Source organism: Pipistrellus kuhlii, unplaced genomic scaffold, assembly GCF_014108245.1.
Source record: "Pipistrellus kuhlii isolate mPipKuh1 unplaced genomic scaffold, mPipKuh1.p scaffold_m20_p_7, whole genome shotgun sequence".
NCBI lineage: Eukaryota > Metazoa > Chordata > Mammalia > Chiroptera > Vespertilionidae > Pipistrellus > Pipistrellus kuhlii.
The window spans coordinates 49,547,110-49,571,514 of NW_023425573.1; the positions used below are offsets into that span (position 1 = coordinate 49,547,110).

Sequence of the window (24,405 nt, forward strand, 5' to 3'; positions counted from 1 at the left end):
GTGTGAGTGACTGTTGAAGACTTTCTAGAGTTAATTGGTTTACGAGTTGAATTCCTTACATAGGGAATATGTTTGCTCTTACCATGGAGGAAATCTTCTCAGATCTGGGGCCTATAGCAGGGGACATGGTTACATGAATGAAAGAAATAACTTCCAGGTGGAGTGTTCTGGCCGCAGGTAGACTTGCATTGCATGTGGCGTTGACCTCCAGTGGCCGGAATGGTGCCTGGCTAGCTGTGGGTGCTCAGTACTTTATGGCTAAGTACATGAATGATGACAGGAGGAAAGGCAGTGAATTGGGTTCAGAATACTCTCTGAGCTCTATACAGTCGGTTATAAGGGAGGCCCTTCCAACTGTAATGCTGGGGCAGTTATATGCTGGGACACCAAGTGTAGGCCAGTGCTGTGCCAGGCCCTGGAGATGAATGGTACCCAGACCTCAATCCAGGGCCCTCTTCAGTATTTGGATCGTGTTAGGTTCTGTTTTTCAGCAGTGGCTAAAACAAGGGCTGTTTTAGAATGCCTTTTCTCAAAGTAGTGGGTGATCTCTGGGTTCAGAGGATAGGGTGGATCTTCAGACATTAAGGCCAAGCCAGTCCTGGGAATTTCGGTGTTTTCTCAGAAGCATCCAGGTAAATGTGGTTATTTATTTATTTGCATGACTTCCTTGTCTAAGCAGTCTCAGTGGTCTTCTTGTCCTTCTTCCTGTTTTCTCCACGTGAGGAGACAGTGCAAGCTCCCTCCACCCCCATCCTTTGTCCTAAATTCCTCGTGTAAAAGAGTTAACATAAAGTTTTGATAGTCCTCCTCTTTGTCATGCTTGAAAGGGGCTGAGAGTGAGTGGATCTCATGCCCTCCCTTGTTCTTTCCCTCTCTCCTTTCTATCACAATCTTGAGCCATTGTGTGCTACAGTTCTCCCTAAGGACCAGACTGCAACCCCATTCTTGTGGTTTGCATCTTTAAAGTCTCCCTTTGATCTTTGAGGATTGGGAGCCAAGTATGGACAAGAGGAGGGTGAGGAGCATGGCTTGCCTGAGCATGGAGTGCGCTCGTAGGCACATCTCATCATTTTTGCCATGCGTGGTTGTGCTGACTTTCTTTGGGGAACGGGCCGCAGTTCTATTCCCAACGGGGGAGCAGGAACTGTGGTTGCTGTCAGGCCAGCAGCCAGGAGGATATTTATAGCCGTAGTGAGTGGCTGCGAGCCCACCCTGGTTCTGGATGTGCCGCCCGCCTTCAAGTCCCCGGTGTTCTTCAACCAAACCCTGCCCTCCTTGGCCAGACAGTAGTTAATGATAAAGCCGGGAGGGCTGCAGGATGTGGCCCGCGTGATGGCCTTGGCAGCTGTCAGCCTGCAGGTGCTTGTGCTTTGTCTGACCTGAACCTCCGGCCGAAGAGCAGGTGTCCCCACCCCCACCTCTGTGCAGGGCTGCAGTGGTTTCTTGGCCTTTCCCCGAGTTGGCTCCATGGACATGGGGCTGACGGACCACTCACTGACCGGAGTCCACTTCCTCTGTGCCATAAGGTCCAGCTTGGGTTGAGATTTATGGCACCGAAAGAAAACGTGGATCATGAATTTAGCTCATTTCTCCTTGAATTCAGGTCAGATATTTAGACTTGCCTTGCAGAAGGGGCCAAAATCAGGTGACGGTTTGCATATTTTAGCTCCCATTAGCATGTAAGGATTAGAGGAGAAAAGTGAAAGAACCCAGAATGCAACATTTTTGTTGTTGTTTATGTGATAAAAGTATAACATGTGCATTTCTGTGGATGTTTTTAGGGTGGCGTGATGGTTCATCTATTAGTTGGCATGTGCAAGTGACAGAAAATGCAGTCCAGGACTAGTCTTAAGACACTAATGGCTGCCATTCTGGGGTGGTCTGGGCAGGGTAGGTTTCTGATCTGGGTTGACCCAGGACTCAAGCAGTGTCCATGGGACCCTGTTCTTTATTTATTTATTTATTTATTTATTTATTTATTTATTTATTTTAGCAGTTCCTGTAAAACCCAGAGAGGTCCAATCTGATTTGACCAGCGTAGGCTACGTACCACCTCACAGTTGAATGCAGTGTGCTGATGGGTCTAGCCCCAGTGTTCAGGCAGACTAGGAGGGGGCATATATAGCCCCAGTACAAAGTCAGGGGTGGTAGGAAGTGGGTGGTGGTGGGAGTGGTGAGTACCGAAGCTGGGGAGGCAGGCCGTTCCCACAGAACAATTCTAGAAGTTCATATGGGAGGCGCTGTCCTCCTGATGGAGCCTCTTGCTCTTGGACCTCCTGCATTGTTGCATAATGGTCATCACCTGGGCTTTCAGGAAGGGATGCATTCTGGGTGTGTTTTCTAGGTAAGCCTGGTATCCCCTAGGATAGGGGTGTCGAACTCAATCAGAGAAGGGGCCAAAATCTAAAATCCAGCCTAAATCGCGGGCCGAATGGTTTACTGAACAGTCATAAACTGTCATTGTGATGGAAACGCAGCGGAGTGCAGTGATGACAGCGCGGTGCGGGCCACATTGCAAGGCCTGGCGGGACGGATTTGGCCCGCGGGCCTTGTGTTTGACACATGTGCCCTAGGAGCTGAGGGCCACTGATTTTGCTGATGCCCAGGGATACTCACTGCGGGATATCCAATTACAGGAGGTCTTAATGGCCGCCCTGCGAGGCAGCTCCATGGTGTGACATTAGCTGTTAGCTCCCACCATGTGTCATTACATCCAAGACTGTGGCTGGACAGCTACTCTGGACATATGCTATGTATGTCGCGGAAGACACGTGTTCTGTTTCTCTCTGGCCATTCCGATTCTTTTTGGGTGACTGTCCTGTCGGCTTGGGGCTGGGGAGAGGGGAGGGGAGGGAAGGCTGCGTGTTGGCAGCGCTTCAAGCCCGGAGCAGCATCCTGCAGCCAGCACCATAAGCTGTCTAATTTGTCCGCAGAGGCCTATGCATTATAGAAATGAAAATTCCTTCTCTGACAGCCTTCATTGCTTAGCACGCAGCAATTTGGCTGTCAGAAACAGCTGGCCCTGCGGGGTGGGACAATGGAAAGGCGAGACCAGAGAGAGGCCGGTGCTTACTCAAATCTCCCACTGCGCGAGGATCAGGTTTCCGAGACTGTCATTAACCACAGACTGCCAGGGGCTCCAAGGCCAACTTCCAGGGAGCAGGAGCCTGTGGCTCAGACAGTTAGTGATTTTCCCTTTTTATTTTACTTTATTTTTTTGCTGAATGGAACAAAAAGATAAATTAAAAGTAAACTATTAACCTTCACGACGCTCCGATTTTGGCTTTCTCTAAATGTTTTGATTGTGCCTTCTACTTGGTCAGGAGCCTTTGTGGGAAAGTCAGTCCTTTCTGACTTAAGTATAGCTGCCATTGGTGCGTTACAGAAAACCGAAAAAAGGAGTGGGAATGAAGTGCCTGAGGCGTTTGCCGGACATCAGCACATTGGAGGTATGCAACCTCTAGGTTCTACTGACACAGAAGCAGTGCTGGAAGGACCCACCTGGAGGGCCCATGGAGGCGTGTTCAGGCAGGAAGTGGAAAGCCCATATACATCGCCCCCAGATGCAGGTGCCGGGGACAGGAAAGGGACAGGGTTGCTGGGTAGCTTGAGCCACACAGCTCTGCCTTGTGCAGTTGCAGGGTGGCTGGCTCAGTGCATATTCCTGTATTGATTCCATGACTCACGGAGCATGATCTCAGCAAAAAGCACACTTAAACTACCGAGGAGACAGCTGTCTGTTACAGGAGGACATCTTTTCTGGGTTCGGTGGCGCCAGTTTTTCCCTATTAGTTTGTAAACTAGAGATGCACTCCCTCAGAAAGGGTCTTTTTTATTCTCCTTTCCGGAAAAGCAAAAAAAAAAAAAGCATTCTTTTAACAGTCATCCAAATATTCTTGGCTTATTTCACAACTGAACTTCCCATCTAGGAAGCAGTAATATTTTTTCCTTTTTTTTTTTTTAACAAAAGCTACATGTCAAAATGGACCCCCTCCCCTGTCCCCCTTCCTCTCTCCCCCTCTCCCCCCCATACACACACACACACACACACACACACACACACACACACACAGCAAAGGTCTAGAGGAGGTATAAAGAAATGTGGTGGGAAGCATTTTTGCCTTTTTGAAGTGAACAGCATTTCAGAGATACTGGTGGTGCAAGTTAAGTTTGGCTGTTGGGATTTAGTTGCTGTTCAGTGTGGCTGGAGCTGTATTTCCCCTGTTCCCTCTAAATCTGTTTCCCTTTTATATGATAGCGGCTGAAGTTCCCAGATGTTGTTTGGATTAACGAGTGTGTGGTGTGTGTGGGGAGGGGGAAAAAAAGCTTTCTTAATGATAATAACAGAGTCAGACTGGCTGGTTCTGTACTGACAGGAAAATGGAGAGATAAAAACTCCATTAATGGTGTGTGCACTGCCTAAGTAGCCAATAAAACAATGCTGTCCTCACTGGAAACCGGTTCCAGACTGGCAGCGCCCTGTGCCAACTGCAGGAGACAACAGCTGCAAAGGGGCAGAAGTTTTCAGTCAGGAGCCTGTGCTAAGTGACTGGCTTGGGGGCGGTTCTTTTGTTCTCCTCCTCTTCCTCCTTCCTCCTCCTCCTCCTTCTCTTCCTACTTTTGCCCATGTTTCTTGCTGAGCCCTTCTTAATGCTCGAGGTTCCAGAAATCGAAGCACATCTGATTAAAGCTTAGTGGTTCCTTGCAGAATGAACTTGGCTGGTAGTTTCCAAGCCTGTCTTTCTGGGTTGGTTTGATTTTGTGACAGCAGAAATTGTTAATTTATATAAAAGGTATCCAAGAGTTACTGTCAAAGTTTGATAGTTCTAGCTAAGAACCAGGAGAATAGTCACTTGTCAGAGATGTAACAATGTAGTTGCCCCCAAATATCTTAGAATTTCTATGCTTAAAATTAGTAGCAAATTTTTTTTTTTTTTTTCATATCTCCTTTTGGAGAGTGGCAAAGGCTTGATTAAGTCATGTTCATTCTGTGTGTACTTCTGAGGAAAGGCTTCTGCTCAGACCCTGGTCCTGCACCGCCACGAGCCGGAGCCCTCTGACTTGGGGAACTTACTCTGTCTCCTGGCCAGGGGAGCCTCTGGTCGCCAGAAGAGGGAAGGAGAGAAGTGCTAGCTGAGACGAATAGAGAGGCAGCTCTGAAAATCCAGGAGAGCTGACCTGTCCACCTAAGTCCTGTACTTGTTTCCTGCTAGTTAAAATCCATTACTCTAACCTTTTACTTGTTGGTGTAGGAGGGGGAGAGAGGAGATACATATTTGAGTGTTTATTTTTCTGCCCCGTCGTGTGCCACAGACTTGCCATTTATGAGAAAGTTGGTATCTGCAGCCTTCCTTTCTTAGGTAAAAGGGATAGAAATCTAGAGGAATTGTTGCTTGGGTGCAGCTGGAATGAAACAAGTGACAGGAACCAGCAGTATATTATTTATTGCCCATAATTGCAGTGGACATCCAAAGAGGGGGGTGTGGGCTGTGCTTTATCCAGACCCATCAGAATGCTGGTGGTCCGGGTAGGACACACACTGCTTTTATTTTATTTATGTATTTAAATCATTTTTATTTATCTATTTAGAGAGAGAGGAAAGCAGAGGGCTAGAGAGATAGAAACATCGATGGAGAACAGCATCATCATGGATAGGCTGCCTCCTGCACGCATCCCATTGGGGGCTGAGCCTGCCACCTGGGCACGTGCCCTGAGCAGGAATTGAACCAGTGACCTTTTGGTTCATGAGTGGGTGCTCAACGACTGAGCCATGCTCGCCTGGCCACACATTGCTTTTAAATCCTGGAAGGTCTCTGTGGAGGGGGAGAGACAGTCCTTTATTTTTCAGCACACTCGCTTGCGTGCGTGCCCTTCATCATGCACACTACTGGGGATGGGGACTCAGAGCTGCAGAGGACAGTCTTGCTGTTAGAGGGTTGCGCCATTTCCTGGTGGGCAAAGCTAGGGACAGGGGGAGGAAGGATGGGCGCCCAAGCTCCCTGCGGGAAGTCAATCTTGAGAAGAGTGCCCGGTGCTGGCCTGGCTGGGAGGGAGGCTTGTCCAGGTTACATCAGAAATTGGAGAGCTTGGAGTGCAAAGTGAAGACGCGGGGTACAAGAGGAGGGCAGAGCAACAAGTCCTGATTTCAGTGTAGTAACCCGTGTTTTCATTTAGCAACTACCTGTGGATTGTGAGCGATCTCCAGGATCCTAGCTGCAGACCTCTCTCTTGCAGGCCACTTTCAGCCACACCAAGTGGCCAGTGGCCACAGGATCTTCTCTCTCTTGTGACTCAAGTGTGGTTTCTTCTCTCTTGTGACTACAGATGGCAAAAAGTGAGACCCAGGCAAAAACTATGTCTCTTTAGATAGAGCCTTTATGTTAGTCATTTTTTTTTTTTTTTATTAAGTATGAAGTGTAGTTTTTCTTTAGACGGCCAACTAGAGAGACTGTTCTGTGGAAATGTGATTCCTCAGGGATTCTTATTAGATCCTGACTGGCATTTGACATGTCCTGTTTGCACTATTGTGCCAGCTTGTCTTTTTCTAAATGTCAGGGCATCACTGTGTTAATTTCATGTGTTTAAAGGACTTGAGTGAGTGCTAGATGTGACACTTGGGTTTTCATGTCAGGATTATATAGTATAAATTATTCCATAGTATTCTTTTTTTTTTAAATATTATTTTATTGATTTCAGAGAGGAAAGAAGAGAGAGAGAGAGATAGAAACATCAATGATGAGAGAGGATCATGGATTGGCTGTCTTCTGCACACTCCCCACTGGAGTTCGAGCCCACAACTTGGCCATGTGTCTTTGACAGGAATCGAACCCGGGACCCCTCAGTCTGCAGGCTGACACTCCATCCACTGAGCCAAACCAGCCAGGGCTCCATAGTATTCATATATATATATATATATATAAAAATTATTTTTTACAGAGAGGAAGGGAGAGGGATAGAGAGTTAGAAACATCGATGAGAGAGTAACATCAACCAGCTGCCTTCTGCACACCCCCTGCTGGGATGTGCCCGCAACCAAGGTACATGTCCTTGACCAGAATCCAACCTGGGATCTTTCAGTCTGCAGGCTGACGCTCTATTCACAGAGCCAAACCGGGTTTGGCCTCCATAGTATTCTTGATAGACATTCACATATGCTTATATATTGATAAATAATAGATAAATTATATTAAATTAAAGGTGTTTTTGGCTGATTGGTTGGTGGTGACTTGTGTCTATTTCTCTTCATTATATTTCAATAGATAACCTTGGGGGGATGGAGTCTATATACTTGTCATCCACGTGAAATTTTCCCTTTAGTCTATCAGTAAACTTTACTGGTTGAAGGATTCTGACTTTCACCATTGGTTTTCAGTCCTACTGTGGGGCAAAGCTGGATTGTAGTCCATGTGACTATTACAAGTGATTCATCATTCATTAAGGAAGTAAAAAAGTTTGACATACTTCAAATTCAACTCCGCAATACAGTCTTTTTTGCCTTTTATTATGTCTTCCAGAGTGAGAAAAGAAATGAGTTCAAAGGCACAACCAAGTGACTGTATTTTGTAGTTATTACAGTGTAAGAGCTATTAAGAAAAGGAAGGAAATGAGTTTTTCAAAAGTCAAGATTATGTTTCTGATATTAAGAGCAACATCAATAATAGTTATGGCTTACCCTTTAAAGGTGGTTATATATCATGTTTTATTATAAATGCTTTACAATAATTCTTACAATTAGTCTGGGAGACAGGCATACTGTTTAAAATCTTAATTTTGCAGATGAAATAAATGGGGGCACAGTAAGCTATGCACCTAAGGCTCTAAGGGTAGCAAATGGCAGGGCCTGAATCCTAACTCAGGCAGTCTGGCCTCAGGTCTTCTTCTTTTGAAAAATATGCTTATTGATGTGAGAGAAGAGAAAGAGAGAGAGAGAGAGAGGAAGGAGGGAGGGTGGGAGGGAGGGAGAGGTGAGATAGAAACATTTATCGGTTGCTCTCTCTCATGTACCTCGACTTGGAATCGAACTGGCATCTTATGGGTGCACTGGACAACGCCCCAGTTCCGGGTTTAACTACAGCATTGAGCAGTAAGATGATAGTGATGGAGGACACCTTGGCATGGGGTAGGGCATGGAGTGCTGGTAATTTTTTTTTTTTAAATAAAGAAAATTAGAGCTTTCACTGAAGGTTGTAGCTGCATTTTTAGTATAGTGTGTGGATTGAATATATATTCATAAACATGTGTTACATATGTGTGTGTATGTACTATCTCTATGGATTCATATTGTATTTGACAATTGGCAGTAAACATGTGTGTAAGATAGTTTCTTTACCATTCTTGCTGTTGGATGGACAATAAATTTTACATTTGGGAACCTCTTGTCTCCTGCTAGAGAGAGAACATATTCACATATGGAAGCTTTTCCCAACCATGGCATGCCCCGACTTCCTTGAAATATTCATATTTATTTGTCTTCCCCCCAAAATATTACCTTATTGGATTTTGCCTTAACTGAAGGCATTAGGTATTGATGGTGACTCTGAAGGAGTAGTTGAAGCATGTATGCACACGTGTGTGTGTGTGTGTGTGTGTGTCCATGTCTGTGCGTACAATAAAGGTTTATATAAAATGACATTTAAAATAAAATAACTTCTAGACATGTATCTGACCCACTCTTCATATATTGAAAGTGGAAAAACTCAGGAAGGACACCTCAGGGTTGTGTTAAACCAGACTAAATTTGGTTAAAAGTTCTAAGAGTCTAGGAGACACAGTTGAATTTATGCCAGCATGTTGTCTTAAAATAAACCTGACTGCACAGCAATGCTGGTAGAACCAACAAAAATGCTGCACATGAAACAACTAAAATGTTAAAAAAAAAAATAAGGTTATTATCGAAGAGTTCCCTTTTCCAGTACTTAATGCATTCAAAATTAGAACTAACAGAAGCTAGCTTTTTCCTTCCTGCCAATTTTAGAAAATAAGCCATTCTTAAACTTCCAGAACAGCATCATTTCCCTCTGGGATTTGTGAAATTAAAAAGCAGAATCAGGGAGACAAGTGCTTATGAAATGGTTGAGAGTTTAGTGACCTGAAACTCAGTGGAATTTTTCCTTAGAGTTGTTGACAGCATGAAGGGTAAATTTGCGAATGTTTTTATTTCCTTTTTATACTCACGTTGCACTTCCAGCGTCCTGTCTTCTGATTGAAAGAATCCCATCACAGCGATACTCAGCTCACTTCCCAGCTCCACTGGAGAGCAGTCTCCAGGCGCTTTAACATGCAGTTGAGGAAGACTGGTTAGTTAACCCATCTGTCTCTGGAAGAACTTTGAGTGACAGAATTCAACTGGCTGTCGTGTTCCACCTGGGGGAGGACAGGGCTGGTAACTTGCTAGTCTTCTTAGAGCATCTTGAATTGCTTTTCAAGGCAAGCAATGTGTGGCATAAAGTTTATATCTTTATATCCTATATAATAAAAGACTAATATGCAAATTGTCCCCTCTACCAGGAGTTTGACCAGGGGTGGGGCCAGCCAGCCAACCGATGGAGGCCCCTCCCCACAGCTGGCCCTGCCTGATCAGCCCTGATACAGGCCGCCAGGCCAGACCCCATCCGTGCACAAATTTGTGCACCAGGTCTCTAGTTGTGTGTATGTGTGTGTGTGTGTGTACATACACATGTACCTATACATACATTTTATGTGTTTTTTAAAGGTCTCCCCCCCTTTAATTTTTGCTTGGACAAATAGAGCACATTTTAAGTGAGAATAGTGTTATTAAAACCACGATGAAGATTTCACTTCACATTAAATTCCGGGTCAGTTGGGAATTTGGGTTTAGATGGTAAATATATAGATTGTTTGTATTAATTGTCAGGGAAGTGGCTTCTTAAGAGTTGCAATATCACAAAATGATCGAAAGCTGATGTTTCAACTTGTGTTGCTATAAATTAATCACAGGTGTGGAATCCTGAGGCTTGTGATGAAAAGACTGCTAAGGATCAACTTCAGGCATGTTTTATTATATAGAGTTCATCTATAAAAATGAATCTTGGTGCAAAACTATGTGCTCTAATTAATAGCAACTCAAATCAAGAGGTTATAATTCCATTAGTGGACTGAGTGCTTAATGACACTTAAGATTAAAAATATAGAAAATATCTCTACTTCGTGGTTACTCTTATAAATTTCTGAAGTAAGGAATCCAGAGATTTAAGTATGATAGATAATGTAGTCTGGATACTAGCACATGCTCCTGGGAGCAGACTCATCCCCACCTTCCCACTCCTCATCAATCCCACCCCAAAGGATCCTGGGACCCCCAAGGAGGATTCTAGAGGGGTTTGCCCTGATTCTAGGTAGGCTGGCTTCCTTCAGGATCTTCACTTGCTACATCCTTCCTGCTTTTGCACCTTCCCTTTTATTTTCTCCCGACACCTAACATTTCCCATCTTAGAGCCTGCTCCCTTTTAATTTTCTGCCATGTTACCCTCTGTCTGATGATTTGCAGATTCTCAGTCTCCTCATCCGCTAGGTGGGTGGTGTTTGCCTGTTTTATAGTTGGGGACTGGTGCTCAAGATTCCAGAGCCTGGGAAGTGACAGACATAGGTCCAGTTTCCAAACTGTGAGATTCCAAGCCTCTGGCTTTTTCCATAAAAATGAATCTGGATACAGTATGTCCATGTCATTAACAGGCACAGCACAGCATACACTCAAGGGCTAAAGTTGTACAGAAAAAGGTAGAAGAACTTTCTATTTTTTTAAAATAATAGTTTTATTGAGTTAGTTCATATACCAAAACTCCCCTTGTATGGGTGCAGTTCAGAGGCTTTTAGTAAATCCAGAATTGTACCACTATCCGTTAGGACATTTTCATTACCCCCAAAAGAAACTATCAGCATGTAAGACTGATTTTAAAGCTAAAATCACCGAAGTTGAAGTCAAAGGTTGGGCTCCCAATCATCCTGTGATCTGAATGGGACGGGAGCTGAGTTCCTGCACCAGCCCCTCAGGGGGTACCAGTGTTAATGGACTGCAAAGGAATCCCCCAGAGCAATAAACTCTCAACTATTTTCTTACAAACATGCCCAATTTTGATAAACTCAAAAATTTCACATGCTTCTGCCCATTTCTATTGTGAAAACAATAGGATTTTGAAGGTTTTTTTTTCTAAACACATTTATGTTTTTTATTTTTCTAAAATATATCTGTCGCCCCCATTATTTTGATTGGGGAATCAGCTGCATCTCAAGACTTCTAGGTCATTTTATTGCAGGTTTGCTTGGACATATTAAATGAATCAGTATAGTTATGATTTGAAATGACTCATGCATTGAGCAATTTCATGTGTAAGCTTAGTGATCCCAGCCAGTGAGTGCTAATAACAGGCAACTTTATTCCTCGGATCTTCCTACTTAATATTTAACTTGGTCCATTGCGTCCTTTCTGTTACCTTCTTTATGCTTATTAAATTAAATTGAGTTGCATTACATAGCAATTTATATGTTCCTTCTTTTCACTGTGTGGTATAAAAAGGTTGGGGTTGGGAGAAAGGCTGGTGTGGTAGGGAAGACCTTTGTCATGAGAAGAACTCATCTTTTCCCCACTCCGGTCCCCGGCACCTTGAATGATGACATCTGGAAGGAAGCCAGTGAGTTAGAGCCCAGCCACGGGAATTGTATCAGGGCCTGGTGCCAAGTGACAATCTCGGGGATAATTTTCTGGGAAAGATTTTCACACTTTTCTTATAAGATGAGGCATCTTCTTTCTTACATTTTATTGACAACATTGAAATTTCCAGTAATATTACAGTGTTAGCATGGCATGGAATGTTGTTTTCAAGTTACTTTTCTGTATATGTAATTTAGAAAAAGATTGTGCTTATAGTATTAGAGTGGGAATACTTCCCAGTTTTCATATGTAAGTCATTAGGAAGTTTAGAGTACACATTTCGTTTACACATTTTTTTTTTTGTAAGAAACACTTTACTTCTCTCTTAGTCTTTATAATTTAGGATTTGAGAGAGGTTTTTTTGTTTGTTTGTTTTTTGTTTTCTTGAATTAAAAGCCATGACAACCCTGAGAGTGGATTCTGGTAAGCCTGCCTCCTTTTCCCCCATTAGCATAATTTTTATTGTTCATTTCCTGTGGAGGGTTTCTCTTATGCTTTGAATTCATTATCATGGTTCACCCATCCACCCATCAACATTTATTAAGGACCTTATTGCTTGCAAGACTATTCCTGATGTTTCAGAGATGAAAAAATAATACTTCGAGGAATCCATAGATTTACTAGGCAGTGAAATAAAAAAAAATGAAATGTACTTTTTAGATTCTGTGATCATTCAGTTTTGGAATTCCAGATGAGGGTACATATAACTCGGGCAGGGTGTGAGCCTGGGGATTTCAGGGAAGGCTTCCATCAGAGGTGATTCTTGTGTTCATCCTGAAACATAGCAATTTGTGAGATGGAAGAGAGCATTTCAGGCAAGCAAGTGCAGAGGCAGGAGGTGAACAAGATTGTGGTGTCCTCAGAGAGCTGAAAGGTGTGATTAGGGTACCTGTGGGGTGATGACTGGATGAGGTCGGAGAGGTCTTGGGCCAGGTCGTGGAAATCAGGGAATTTGCACATGCCAAGGAGAGCCATTGACAGCTGAGCTGAGGACAGGCAGCTCAAGGGACATTGACTGCACTGTGGAAGGTACAAGGAGGAAGGAGATCATGGAGAGGCAGTTGGAGTGCTGCTGGTGGGAAACGGTAGGGCTGGACAAAGGCAGAGGTGAGCTTTGGAAGGTAAATGTCTCTGTCGTAGGATTGGTCATTGGTGGTTCCATTGCCTGAGCTAGAATATAAAGGAAGATGAGCAGGTTTGAGGTGCTGGGTGAGGTGGACATGCTCACTTTAGTTTTGTTCACCTAGTTTCCCTGCTTTGGGAACTGGATGTATCCTCATGCCCCTTGAGAGGCTGTTCTTGATAGACCCCACGGTTATTCTACTCCTTCTTGTGTGTTTTCTTACTCAGTTATCTTTCAGTTGGCAAATAAGTTATTGATACGCAAATCAGATTGAAAGCAAACCTCTGTGAGTTTTACTAACTAAATTGCTAAATAAAATGAGAAATGTTACTCTTACTTTTTTTTCTTAATGAATGGGTTGGATGCCTTAGTTGAGGAGTAGGTGAAAAAACCATCTTTAATTAAAAAGGTAGCCTTTCCTGTTAGTGTACTTTTTAAGAGATCCTGCTAGAAATTGTAAAAGAAATGTCTAGTAAGCAGAAGGTCTTTGAGCTGGAGAGAAGCTTAGTGACTTGGGCCACCATTCCCAGTTTATAGTTAGGAAAAATGAATGCCAGAGAGGATAAGCGACTTTCCACTCACAGAGCTGTAGTAACAGGGTGTGTCTAACTCATTAATTAGTTCAGTGTTCTCTCCATCGTACCTTGACAAATCCCTGCGAGAATACCATAGAGATTATAGAGCTGAGTATGAAGAACTCAAGGCTGCTCCCTCAGTGTAGACCCAGAATCTCCTGAATTCTTGACTTTAATCTTATTTTAAGTCAACATCACTTTTCATCAGTCAGCAAATACTTGTTGACTATCTAGTATGAAAGAGATGTTATTATAACACTAAAAAGATAGATAAGAGACTGTTTTTCTCTTCAACAAACTTGCAGGTTAACTTTTCAGATCACTCATTTTAGGACTGGCAATTACGTTATATAAAATGGATAGCTTGTCTGACATGATTATGGAGATGTAGTCTGAACACAGACACACAATAACAACAAGAAAACAAAGCTATACAATATATTGTTTATTTTTGTTTATTTATTTACTTTTACCTTACTCAGTTGTTGTGTTTTTTGTTTATTACCTTGTTTTCTCTGCATGGGAGGCAAGCAGTTTCTTTCCTAGTCTGAACCTTAATTAGGGAAAGTGATCTGGTGAAACTTTTATTTAAATTGCTAAGTGACATAAATATTTGCAAGAGGGCTTTGGAGGAATAGTTTTTAAGAGCTTTAGTTTTCTGTTCACTTGTTTTGGTATCCCCTCTTTCAATAGTTCTGGAAATTTCTGTAGATACTGTTTTGAAAAACTTAACTTTAATTTGGAGTAGTTGTTTAGTTGACAGATGTATTAAAAAAACATATTGCCATTCTAAACTAAACACTGCCTTTATGAAGTAATACTTTTTCTATAATGCTTGATATATTTCTTTATGTTTCTTGTGTTAACCTGTTCCACTTAAATAAAGAGCATTTGGTACTTTTTGCTCTGCTTTGAATTTAAGTCCAGAATAGAAACTCAGCTATTTACTGATAAAGAAGTTTTCTTGACCAAATTTATGAGCTTGAATTTGTTAATTCTTTTGTTTTGTTTTTCTGTAATTTTAAGCTTCGTTCATGCCACAGATACTTAAATAAGTCTGATGAGACCTGAGAGCTGGCTTTGGGCATACAGCAGGAGTTTGGATACAGGGTCCCTACTGTGAAGAAGCTCCCCATCGAAGCTTTGCTAATATCTATGGGTCTAGTGGTCTGGTGAGGGTATATAGACGCAGGAACCGCAGTTAAAGGTTAGGAGTAACAATGCAGACACCCTTTTAAAAAACCAGAACATCTGGTTCTGGCCAGTGGGTGGCATCCCTGTGAACGCTTACAAAGTGCTTTGAGATCAGTAGATGAATGATGAAAGCCTTCACAGCATTCTGTGAGACGGTAATCATCAAGCATCACATGCTACTGAGAGACAACAGATAAAACACGGTGTCTCTTGGGAGTGCTGGAGTGCTTGGAGTGGGAGTGGGAGTGGGACCCACATACATACAAGCTGCACCCAGTACCCGGAGAAAGACTATCCAGTTACCAGTGAAATCTGGTTCTGTTTTGGGAGGAGTGGGTTGGGAGGATGGAAGAAATGGCTTGTTCTTCCTTTGTTACCTCTGCCTATTCTCCATCCCTCTCTACACAAGGTATGCTAATTCCTCGTTCAGAATCTTTTTGAGCCTTAGATACAGCTGGGGTAGAGCCTCTGGGATTTGGGCTAGTGGGATGTCTTGAAACTCAGAACTCATGCAGGAGTTGACATGATTCCATGGAGCAGCCACAGACTCATAAACTGGGTGAGGACTCACAGGATTTGAAAAATAAACACCCAGGGTATGAGAGAAGATAGAAACATAAGTGGGGAGGGGAGGCGGAAATGGGACAGACCCATTGGATTTCTTTATTGAGCTACTAAGTGCTCTACAAGGTCTACTGTGCAATTGGTGACATTAGCTGACCAGAAATGCTCCTTCCTTTCCAAACTGGTTAACAGAAGACACCATTGGGCATTGTGTAGGGAAAGAAATAAGAAAAGAAGGAGAAGGCAGGAAGGGAGAAGGGAGAGAATGCGGGAATTGTGTGGGATACCTAGGAGTGAGGTGTGTGTTTCTTTGTCTCCCTGTCTGTCTTTTGTTGAATCTTTTCCCTGAAGTCACACCTCCTGTCTAGTGGGAGTTGACAAAAGGGAACTCTATTTTAGTCTCGAGCCTTCCCATCTGGTGTCTGGATTTCTTCTAAGTTGCCACCAGTGGGGCAGTGAGGATGGGGTATTATTTTTTTCATGTTCTTCCCTTGCACAGACCTTTATAATTATTTAAAAACTGCTATTTTTATGAGACAAAATGGTCCAATTTTGACCTTTCTATATAATTCAACCTAATAATTCAACTCTTATGATTCTCAGTTTTCATTATTGCTCCTTAACTATTGCATTTATAATAATAGTTCCCACTTATTAGCACTCACTGTATGTGATGTATGTCATATGTGGCAACTCTACAAGAACGTCATGGTGCCCATCTGGCCTGTGAGAGACTTGGCTCCCACAGTTGGCCCAAGATTACATGTCTAGTGATTGGCAGTGCTGGGATCAATCCAGGACTTTTTGGTTCAAGCCTAGAACCCTTTTAGTGCTATAGTATCTCACAGCCTTTGTTCCCTTAAGTTTTCTCCTGGATTCTTGTGCTTCATTTTTCTACCACAAATAAATGAGTCTTTGGCTGGATAGATGAATGGATTCAAATAAGGATGTTTGAGATTATACATATTAGAAGCCCAGTGTATGGTTTCGTGTAATGGTGGGGTCCCTCGGCCTGGCCTGTGCCCTCTTGCAATCCAGGGTTCCTTTGGGGATGTCGGACTGCCAGTTTTGGCCTGATCCCCATAGGCCAGGCTGAGGGACCCACTGGTGCATGCATCCATGCACCAGGCCTTTAAGTATGCATATAAGATCTTTGTGTAATCCCCCCCCCCCCCTTTCCCTTCCTTTTGAGATTCATCAGTCTGTTTCATGTTTCCATGCCTGTGCATTGAGTACCTCCCCCTGGTGGTCAGTGTGTGTCATAGCTACTTGTCAAAAGGTCACCTAGGCACATATATATATATATATATATATATATATATATATATATATATATTGTGTGTATGTATATATATATATATATATATATATATATATATATATATATACATACAATTTATCTTCAGAAATACAGTGTGGTGCTTAATTATACTCACTTCTGTCATAATTCACAGTGAATGCTTCTTATTTCAGCCAGATTATAATTTAAATTTTGTAGGAGAAAGGGGCTCTGATACTTGGGCCTTAAATCTGTTCCTGGGACCAAAGTATTAGGAAATCTCATTGTTATCCTATGTTCACTTTAACTGGTCTTCCCTTAATCTTTTCCATAAAAGACCCTGGATATTTTATTCTTCTTCATGTCTGCCTTCTCTCTCTATCTCTTTTTCCTCTGTTCTTTAAAAGTTAGTGAGTTTGACCCCTACTCAATATTTAAAAATATACCTGAGAAAATAGTGTTTCCAACGCAGAACTCCTTCCCAGGATTTCTTTGAGCATTTCTAAATCCTGAAAACAAAACAAAACAGTTAATCAGTCAGGTAAATAGGGAAAAGTATTTTGATTCTCACATGAGAATTAAATAATCAACACAGAGTCATTTGTAGAGTTGAGGAATTCACTGAGGTCAAGTTGGAAGCTAACTTATGGAGTTGAAAGATAAGATTGACATTTCCCAGATCCAGGTCAGGATGGGAGCCCAGAGGAGAGACGTGGTCGTGATTACTGGTAGATGTTGATGTTGCAATGTTGTAGATTACATGGCCCTGTCTGCTGCTCCTGGTGAGTCATCCATGCAAATAAAATAACATGTTTATATGTACAGCATAGAGTACACAAATCCTGTGAATAATATCCCAAGAAATACGTTTCTGAAACAAAGTAAGTCTTTAAAATGGCCATTTTCAACATGTGACGCTGGGTAGTGCTGTTAACTTTGCTTGTACATCCAAATGCAGGTTATTGCAGGGGTCAACACGCTAAGGGTCAGAGAGTAAATATTTTAGGCTTTGCAAGCCATATGGGCTTTGCCACAACTATTTGCTCTGCTGTTTCAGTGTGAAAGTAGCTATAGACTATACGTAAAATGCACAAGTGGGCTGTGTTCCCATAAAAGTTTTGTTTGCCAAACAGGCTGCAGGCTGGATGGGGCCCACTGTTGGACTACTACCCAGGACTGTTCACTGGCATTTTCTGGCTTTCGAATATTTGTTATAAGCTACAATTCTTTGTAAATTCTACTAAGTTTTTCTTATTTATTTAACAAATAGTGGCCTGGTGCATGAAATTTGTGCATGGGGGTGGTGTCCCTCAGCCTGGCCTGAACCCTCTCCAATCTGGGATCCCTCTTGCAATCCAGGACCGCTGGCTCCTAACCTCAAACCTGCCTTCCTGCCTGATCGCCCCTAATCACTCTGCCTTCTGGCCTGGTCAACCCAACCGCCCCCCCCCCCCCAACTGCCCACCCCTGACAGACTGATTGCCCCCAACTGCCCACCTCCCCATAGGCCTGATGTCCCCAAATGCTCCCCCTCCCACTGGCCTGCTTGCCCCAAATGCCCCCCTCTTCCGGTCTGCTCACCCCCACTTGTCTCCCCCTCTCCTCTCCTCCTGCTGGCCTCACCCCCAACTGCCCTTCCTGCTGGCTTGATCATCCCTAACAGTCCCCCCCCCCCCCCCCCCCCCCGTCAGCCCGATCACCCCCAACTGTCCTCCCTGCTACCCTGCTCGCCCCCAACTACCCCTCTTACCCCCGCCGCCACCGGCCTGCCACCACCATGGCCCTGGTCTAATTTGCATATTACTCTTATTAGTATATATTATGTTTAGATATCCATAATAATGATTAAAACATATTAGGAAGCATTTTAAGAATAACTTATAATTTGCATTCCATAAAAATTCCTGGGAATTCCCATTTCTCATTCCCAAGTCCCAAAGGTTAATGCCTATTGTATGTATATTTATGATTTGGAAGCACCCAGAGAACAGGATCTGCGATATCTCCCTGCTCCTCCAAACTTCCTGGTTCAATCAGCAGTTATCTTTTCCCAGCGTTAAGTGGCGCTCCCTGTTCTTTGTGCTGTGTGGTGTCCTCGGAGTTTATTAGTTGTCTGGGGCATATGACCTACTTTCTTTTCCACCAGGAGATTGGGCAGCTTGGAAGCCAGCTGATTTCTCCAGAATTACTAATAGATCAAACCTGTTTCCCCCCCAAATCCAAGTGCCTGGAGTAAATTATTCTTCAAGGATACGCAACATTTTATACTCTTTGCTGTGACAATATTATATTAGAGTCAGAACAAGAGGATATTTGTAGTATTGTGCAGGTGATTTGAGTTACTGTTTGAGATGCATGTTTTTCTGCCACAGTTTTAGCACTTCTCTTATTTTCTAAGAAGTAGAAAACAGGAATGGGAACTAAGAAAGTCTGCTATGGTTCTGGCTGGTTTGGCTCAGTGGATAGAGCCAAACCAGCCAGAACCTGTGGACTGAAGGATCCCGGGTACAATTCTGGTCAAGGACATATGCCTGGGTTGCAGGCTCGATTCCCAGTAGGGGCTGTGCAGGAGGCAACTGATCAATGGTTCTCTTTCATCATTGATGTTTCTATCTCTCTCTCCCTCTCCCTTCCTCCCTGAAATCAATGAAAAATATATTAAAAAAAAAAAGTATGTCTTCTATGAGCATTCAGTTCAATTCTTGCAAACAGTCAAGGTGGAAGTTAACTTACTGGTAATTAAGAACACAGATTTGAGAGTCAGCAAAACTTGGATTCTTGGATTTGCCACTTACTTAAAAAGTATGATCTCAGACAATTTTACCTACTAATAACCCTTCTAACATTGTTTTCTTATCTTTAAAAAAAATGTTTTATTGATTTTTAGAGAGAGAGTAAGGGAGAGGGTTAGAGAGATAGAAACAGCAACGAGAGAGGAACATCATCCACTGGCTGCCTCCTGCGAAGGCTAATGGGGAACAAGCCCACAACTAGGGAATGTGCCCTGACCAGGAATCGAACCCTTGGTTCATGGGTTGATGCTGAACCCTGAACCACACCGGCTGGGCTTATATTTCAAATGGGAATATACTACCTTCCTCTCAATTTTTGTCTTGTTAGGATTAAATCAGATAAAACGAATGAGGTTAAGCACAGTTCTAGAACCAAGGGCTCACTAAATGATAGCTGGCATTGTTAGTAATACTCCAAGATAGGAGGCATCTATTGTGTTCCATGGGAAAGGAAACTGAAACACAGAGGTGAAGTGATTTGTGGAAGCTCACATTGAGGAGGTTGGAAAATCGGGTGTGGCTGTTTCCTCAGTCATGCGCTTGCTAGCATGTGCTGCTGCCTAGAGTGGTTTCAGTGAGTAGTAATCCTATGGCAAGATACACCAGGATTGATTTGGGTTGTGGGGTTTGAGTGGATAGAAGGGAAAGTATGGTGTCAGGTGTACATTATGATTTGCTACTTGTATATATTGTAAAATGATCCCCACCATACGTCTAGTTAACATCCATCACCATCCGAGAGTTGATATCTTTTTTTTTTTTTAAATATATTTTTATTGATTTTTTACAGAGAGGAAGGGAGAGAGATACAGAGTTGAGAGTTAGAAACATCGATGAGAGTCATCGATCAGCTGCCTCTTGCATGCTCTCTACTGGGGATGTGCTCACAACCAAGGTACATGCCCTTGACCGGAATCGAACCCGGGACCTTTCAGTCTGCAGGCCTCTAACAACTGAGCCAAACCGGTTTCGGCGAGAGTTGATATCTTGAAATGCCAAGGATTTGCAGTATTTGGAAGCCATGATTTCTAGAGGCTAAGGATACAGTTGTGGCTAAAAAGTTGAAAGAACTTGCCCTGAATTCCCCCCCCCCCCCCTATTGCTTAGCTGCTATGTTGACTGCCAAAAACTTGTTTGATTTTAAGTGCCTTTATGCTTGCCTGTTAGTCAGCTCCCGTCATTTGACAATGACTCAAGGTGTGCTCTTTTAAATTGTATTACATAAAAAGGTAGTGCTGGGGTAAGCCTGCAGCTGGCGTTGGATTTCTCCTTTTCCCCTTCCTCACCCTCAGCTTCCACCACTTCCCAGGAATGTGCCTCTGACCTTTCTGGTCACATTATCACAGGGCACTGGGCATGATTAGCTGCCAATAATTAAGCCTCCATCGCCCAACACATGGAAAAAACTCAGCTCATTGAAAGTTTTGTGACACGTTGCTGGAGTTTGCTATATAGATACTTGTTTCATAGCACTGATTTTAATTGGTGCATTGGTGTCTTTAAAAATTTATTTAAAAAGTCACACTTGGGGGTTTGAACATAACTGCTCTACACTGTCTTTCAGGCTCTGCCAAGCTAGCTTATTGGCATCAAAGGTATTTTGGGGAGATTGGTTCTCAGGAGGACGTTTGAAGAGTTAAGTGTCCAGAATTTCCTCTAAACTTGAGCTCCCACTTTATCAAGCTGAGTTCTTCCTTGCAGGACACCATGGTTTTGACTTCAATTCATGGAGTGAGAGCTGATGAATTTTAAAACAGATATAAAATTATGTTTAATTTGGAGACATGATTTTTATCCAATAACTTTTAAATATATGCTAGATGCTAGGTTCTATGGAAAAAGAAGAATACAGCAGCAGAAGAATCTGTGACCCTCATCTAGTATAACTTAGATAAATTGAGATAAACTCAGGTCAAGGCAGAGGATTAAATGCCAGGTTGAGTCATATAGGCTATAATACCAGAGAAATTAGAGTGGAAAGATCTGGAAAGTAAAAGAATCATTAGAGAGGGCTGAATAGAAGAAGCAGGAGAACCTGGACATAGTTTTGAAGAATGAGAAGGTGGAAGGGTTAGGGTAGTAGACGGACCATTGTAATTTTATAAAAAGCCCGTCTCTGGGTTTTAAAAACAGAATCAGAAAATTTTCTTGTTTTCTTGCTTATCTCTACCTGCTCCTTAACAGTACGTACCTATAAATTAGACCTGGAGGGCCCTGGGCAGGGCCACTTAGCACTGGTCCTCTCCTAACTTTCAGTTGGTGTTTGGCAACGGGAAAAGCAACTTCAGTGTGAACCTGCCAAATTTCCCTGGCCCAGCGTCTTGGAAAATACCAGGATTTCAACAGTTTGTTCTGAAACTCAAGGTTTGTGAAGGCTGCTTCGCTGATGAATTTGTTTTTAAGGATGTCCATTCTGCAAATGAATTTTTACTCTTTAACTTCACTAAGTGATTGTAGAAAATGTCACATTTCTGGTTGATCTTTCAATGGAGGTGGGGGGGGGGGGTAGGGAGGTGTGTGTCTCATTTTTAGTGCACCTTACCATTTTAAAATCAAAATGATTGTGACCTTCAATTTAAACCGAAGCGAGGACAGGTTTGACATTATTTGTAAAAGTATTTCCTTGGATTTCAAGGTTGATGTGATTTTCCTTTCAAATAATTATTGAGGAATGCCGTGTTTTGGGCTTGTTTTGTGCTTGGATGTATTTACGTGAAATTTTTCTTGGCAACATGTTCCTTGAGGTTAAAAAAAAACCAAAAAAACCAACAACGCTGTTTTCCGAAAGAAGTAAGTTTTTTCAGTGTTTTGTGTCACTTAACTGTTCCGAATGGGAAAATTTGGTTCTAATAAAAATTTCCTCTTCCTTTGGCAAATGTTGATGTTTTGAAAGTCTTCCTAAAGGAAAAGGGAGCTTGGGAAGCTTTTTGTTTTTGGTTAGTTATCTGGAGCCCCCTTCCCTTCCGCTGGGTGCTCCTTTTCCATCATTGTTTTAGGAGCCTTTGAACTAGATCTAGCAGCAACTGAGAATGGTGCTTGAAAATGGACCAAAACCAGATTGTTTGTGGGCGGACAACAAGAAACTAGCTGCTCGGGTACATGGGGTGCCTCTCAAGTGGCCGGGTGTCCAGAAAAGACCTACCCTGCATTCTCTGCACTGCCTGAACTTTATATTTTCAGACCAACTCCATAGAACAGTGAATATATGCAAAGCCCTGGGTTTTATTTGTTTGTTTTGTAATGATAATGTGGGATTTAAAAGAACTCGATCTTGAAATTTACCAGCTGCAGGTCTGACTTGGTTTTGCGTCATGTGGCAAATTGTTTGGGAGCAGTATGGGTCTGTGACCTCACATGCTGCGTGCCAGTGTTTCTCAATCCCTCCTCATGCTCGCTTTAACTGTAAATCAGCTTTAGTTTTGTGGTTCCAATGGAGAGGCTCATCAAGTATGCACTTCCTTTAGCCAGTATATTCCCAATGGCAGAGTTTTCTTTTGTGTAGACTGTTTTTTCTTTCTTCTTTCCCTCTGCAGCCCGAGTCGCTTGTGAGCATCGTGAGCGTCGCATCGGAGCTCCTGGGGATTTCTCATTATTCCCGGAGTTTCCCTCCTCACGTCCCTGGTGAACTAATGAGCGGAGCTCTGAACAGGAGCACAGCGCTTGAAGGACGGCGGGAAGATATGACCTGGAACCAGCTCTAAGGTAGCTGCGTCAGCTTTCCCGGGAGCTCTCAGAGCCATTTCAACAAATCACCTCTTTTAATGCTCTTTGGCAGAGATCAAATCGACACGGTAATTTCTTAGCCGCAATGATCATTTCGTCAGTTTATATGAATCTATTATAAGAAAGTTTGAAATCAGCCTTAGTTCTTGCATTGCCTTGAAGGTAGGCTTTTTGTTTTTCCCAATGGAGCCGCACAGTTATTCTTCAACTTTGGCCAAGTTGTTCAACTACTACCAACATTTCCCTCCATGTACATGCTTCTGCCATTCCTTTCACCTTACAGGGCCACTCTTCTCCCCTCCCCTGCTCTTTTATGTTTTACTGTAGTTTTAGGTTCATAGCAAAATTGAGCAAAAAGTATAGAGAGTTCTCATATACCCTGTCCTAATATATGCACAACCTCTCCCACAATTAATGCCCACCTCAGAACGGTGCATCAGTTACAACAGATGAACCTACATTGGCATTGACACTGATACATCATCACCCAAAGCCCATAGTTTATATTAGGGTTTGCTCTGGGTAGTGTACATTCTATGGGTTTGGGCAAGTGTATAATGGCTTGTTTCCACCATTAGTGTATCATACAGAATCGTTTCAGTGCCTTGAAAACTCTATGTGCTCCACCTATTTCCCAGTCCGCACCCCAGCCCTTGGCAACCACTGATCTTCATGTTGTCTCCATACTTTTACCTTTTCCCGGACCACATGTTAATATTATAATATGATCCCTGTGGAGTCTTTTGAAATCTATGGACAGAAGTCTTACCATTGGGATGAAATGCTGTTCAGGTTGTGTTAAGCTCTGGAGGTGATACAAATACATGCTTTAGACTAGAGTCAAATTGTTTCTGAGAAGAGGCCTTCCATGCTAAATGTTGGTGTGTGTGTGTCTCTCGGGGTTAAATGTTGGGATTGCTCAGATATGATTTGAACTTGTGTAGACAGAAGCAAGGAACTCAGGTTTGCTCTGTGCAGCCTCCTTAGTTTGTCATTTTTGGGGAAGGACTTGTAGTAGCTGTCAAGTGCTTTCTTTTTAAGGGAAGTCTAACTCATTATTTTAAAAAACCTTGTTCTTTATATAAAAGTTTGTTTTTTGATTTAATTTCAAATGTCACAAAATAGTATAAAGTACAGGCATTTATACTAATAAGAGGGTAATATGCTAATCAGATTGGGAGACCTTCCGGGGGACCTTCTGGATGTCCTAGACAAAGCCATGGTGGCGCGGCCAAGGCAGAGGCGGTTAAGGAGTGATCAGGCCGGAGGGGAGGGCAGTTGGGAGTGAGCAGACCAGCAGGGGGGGCAGTTGGGGGCAAGCAGGCAGGTGGGGAGGGCAGTTGGGGGTGAACAGGTCCGCAGGGGAGGTAGTTGTGGTGGTCAGGTCTGCAGGGGGTGGCAGTTGGGGGTGAGTAGGCTATCCGGGTGGGGGGGGGCAGTTGGGGGTGAGCAGGCCGAGAGACAGAGTGGTTAGGGGTGATCAGGTA

At 43.0% G+C, this 24,405-nt stretch overlaps 1 protein-coding gene across 7 annotated transcripts in view; it reads left to right on the forward strand.

Annotated features, from left to right (window-relative positions):
- ACVR1 (activin A receptor type 1) overlaps window positions 1-24,405 on the forward strand; it is a 129,367-nt gene that overhangs the window by 31,494 nt on the left and 73,468 nt on the right. The window contains exons 1-2 of one of the 7 annotated variants that reach the window (XM_036420944.2): window positions 14,413-14,544; window positions 22,729-22,986. The exons of 3 other annotated variants lie outside the window; for them this stretch is intronic. In XM_036420944.2, the coding sequence (XP_036276837.1) occupies window positions 22,957-22,986 (30 nt within the window). In that variant the 5' untranslated portion in view covers window positions 14,413-14,544; window positions 22,729-22,956. Of the gene's footprint in view, window positions 1-14,412; window positions 14,545-22,728; window positions 22,987-24,405 lie in introns of those variants that run through there. 3 more of the 7 variants (XM_036420946.2, XM_036420947.2, XM_045575693.1) reach the window with 3 other exon arrangements.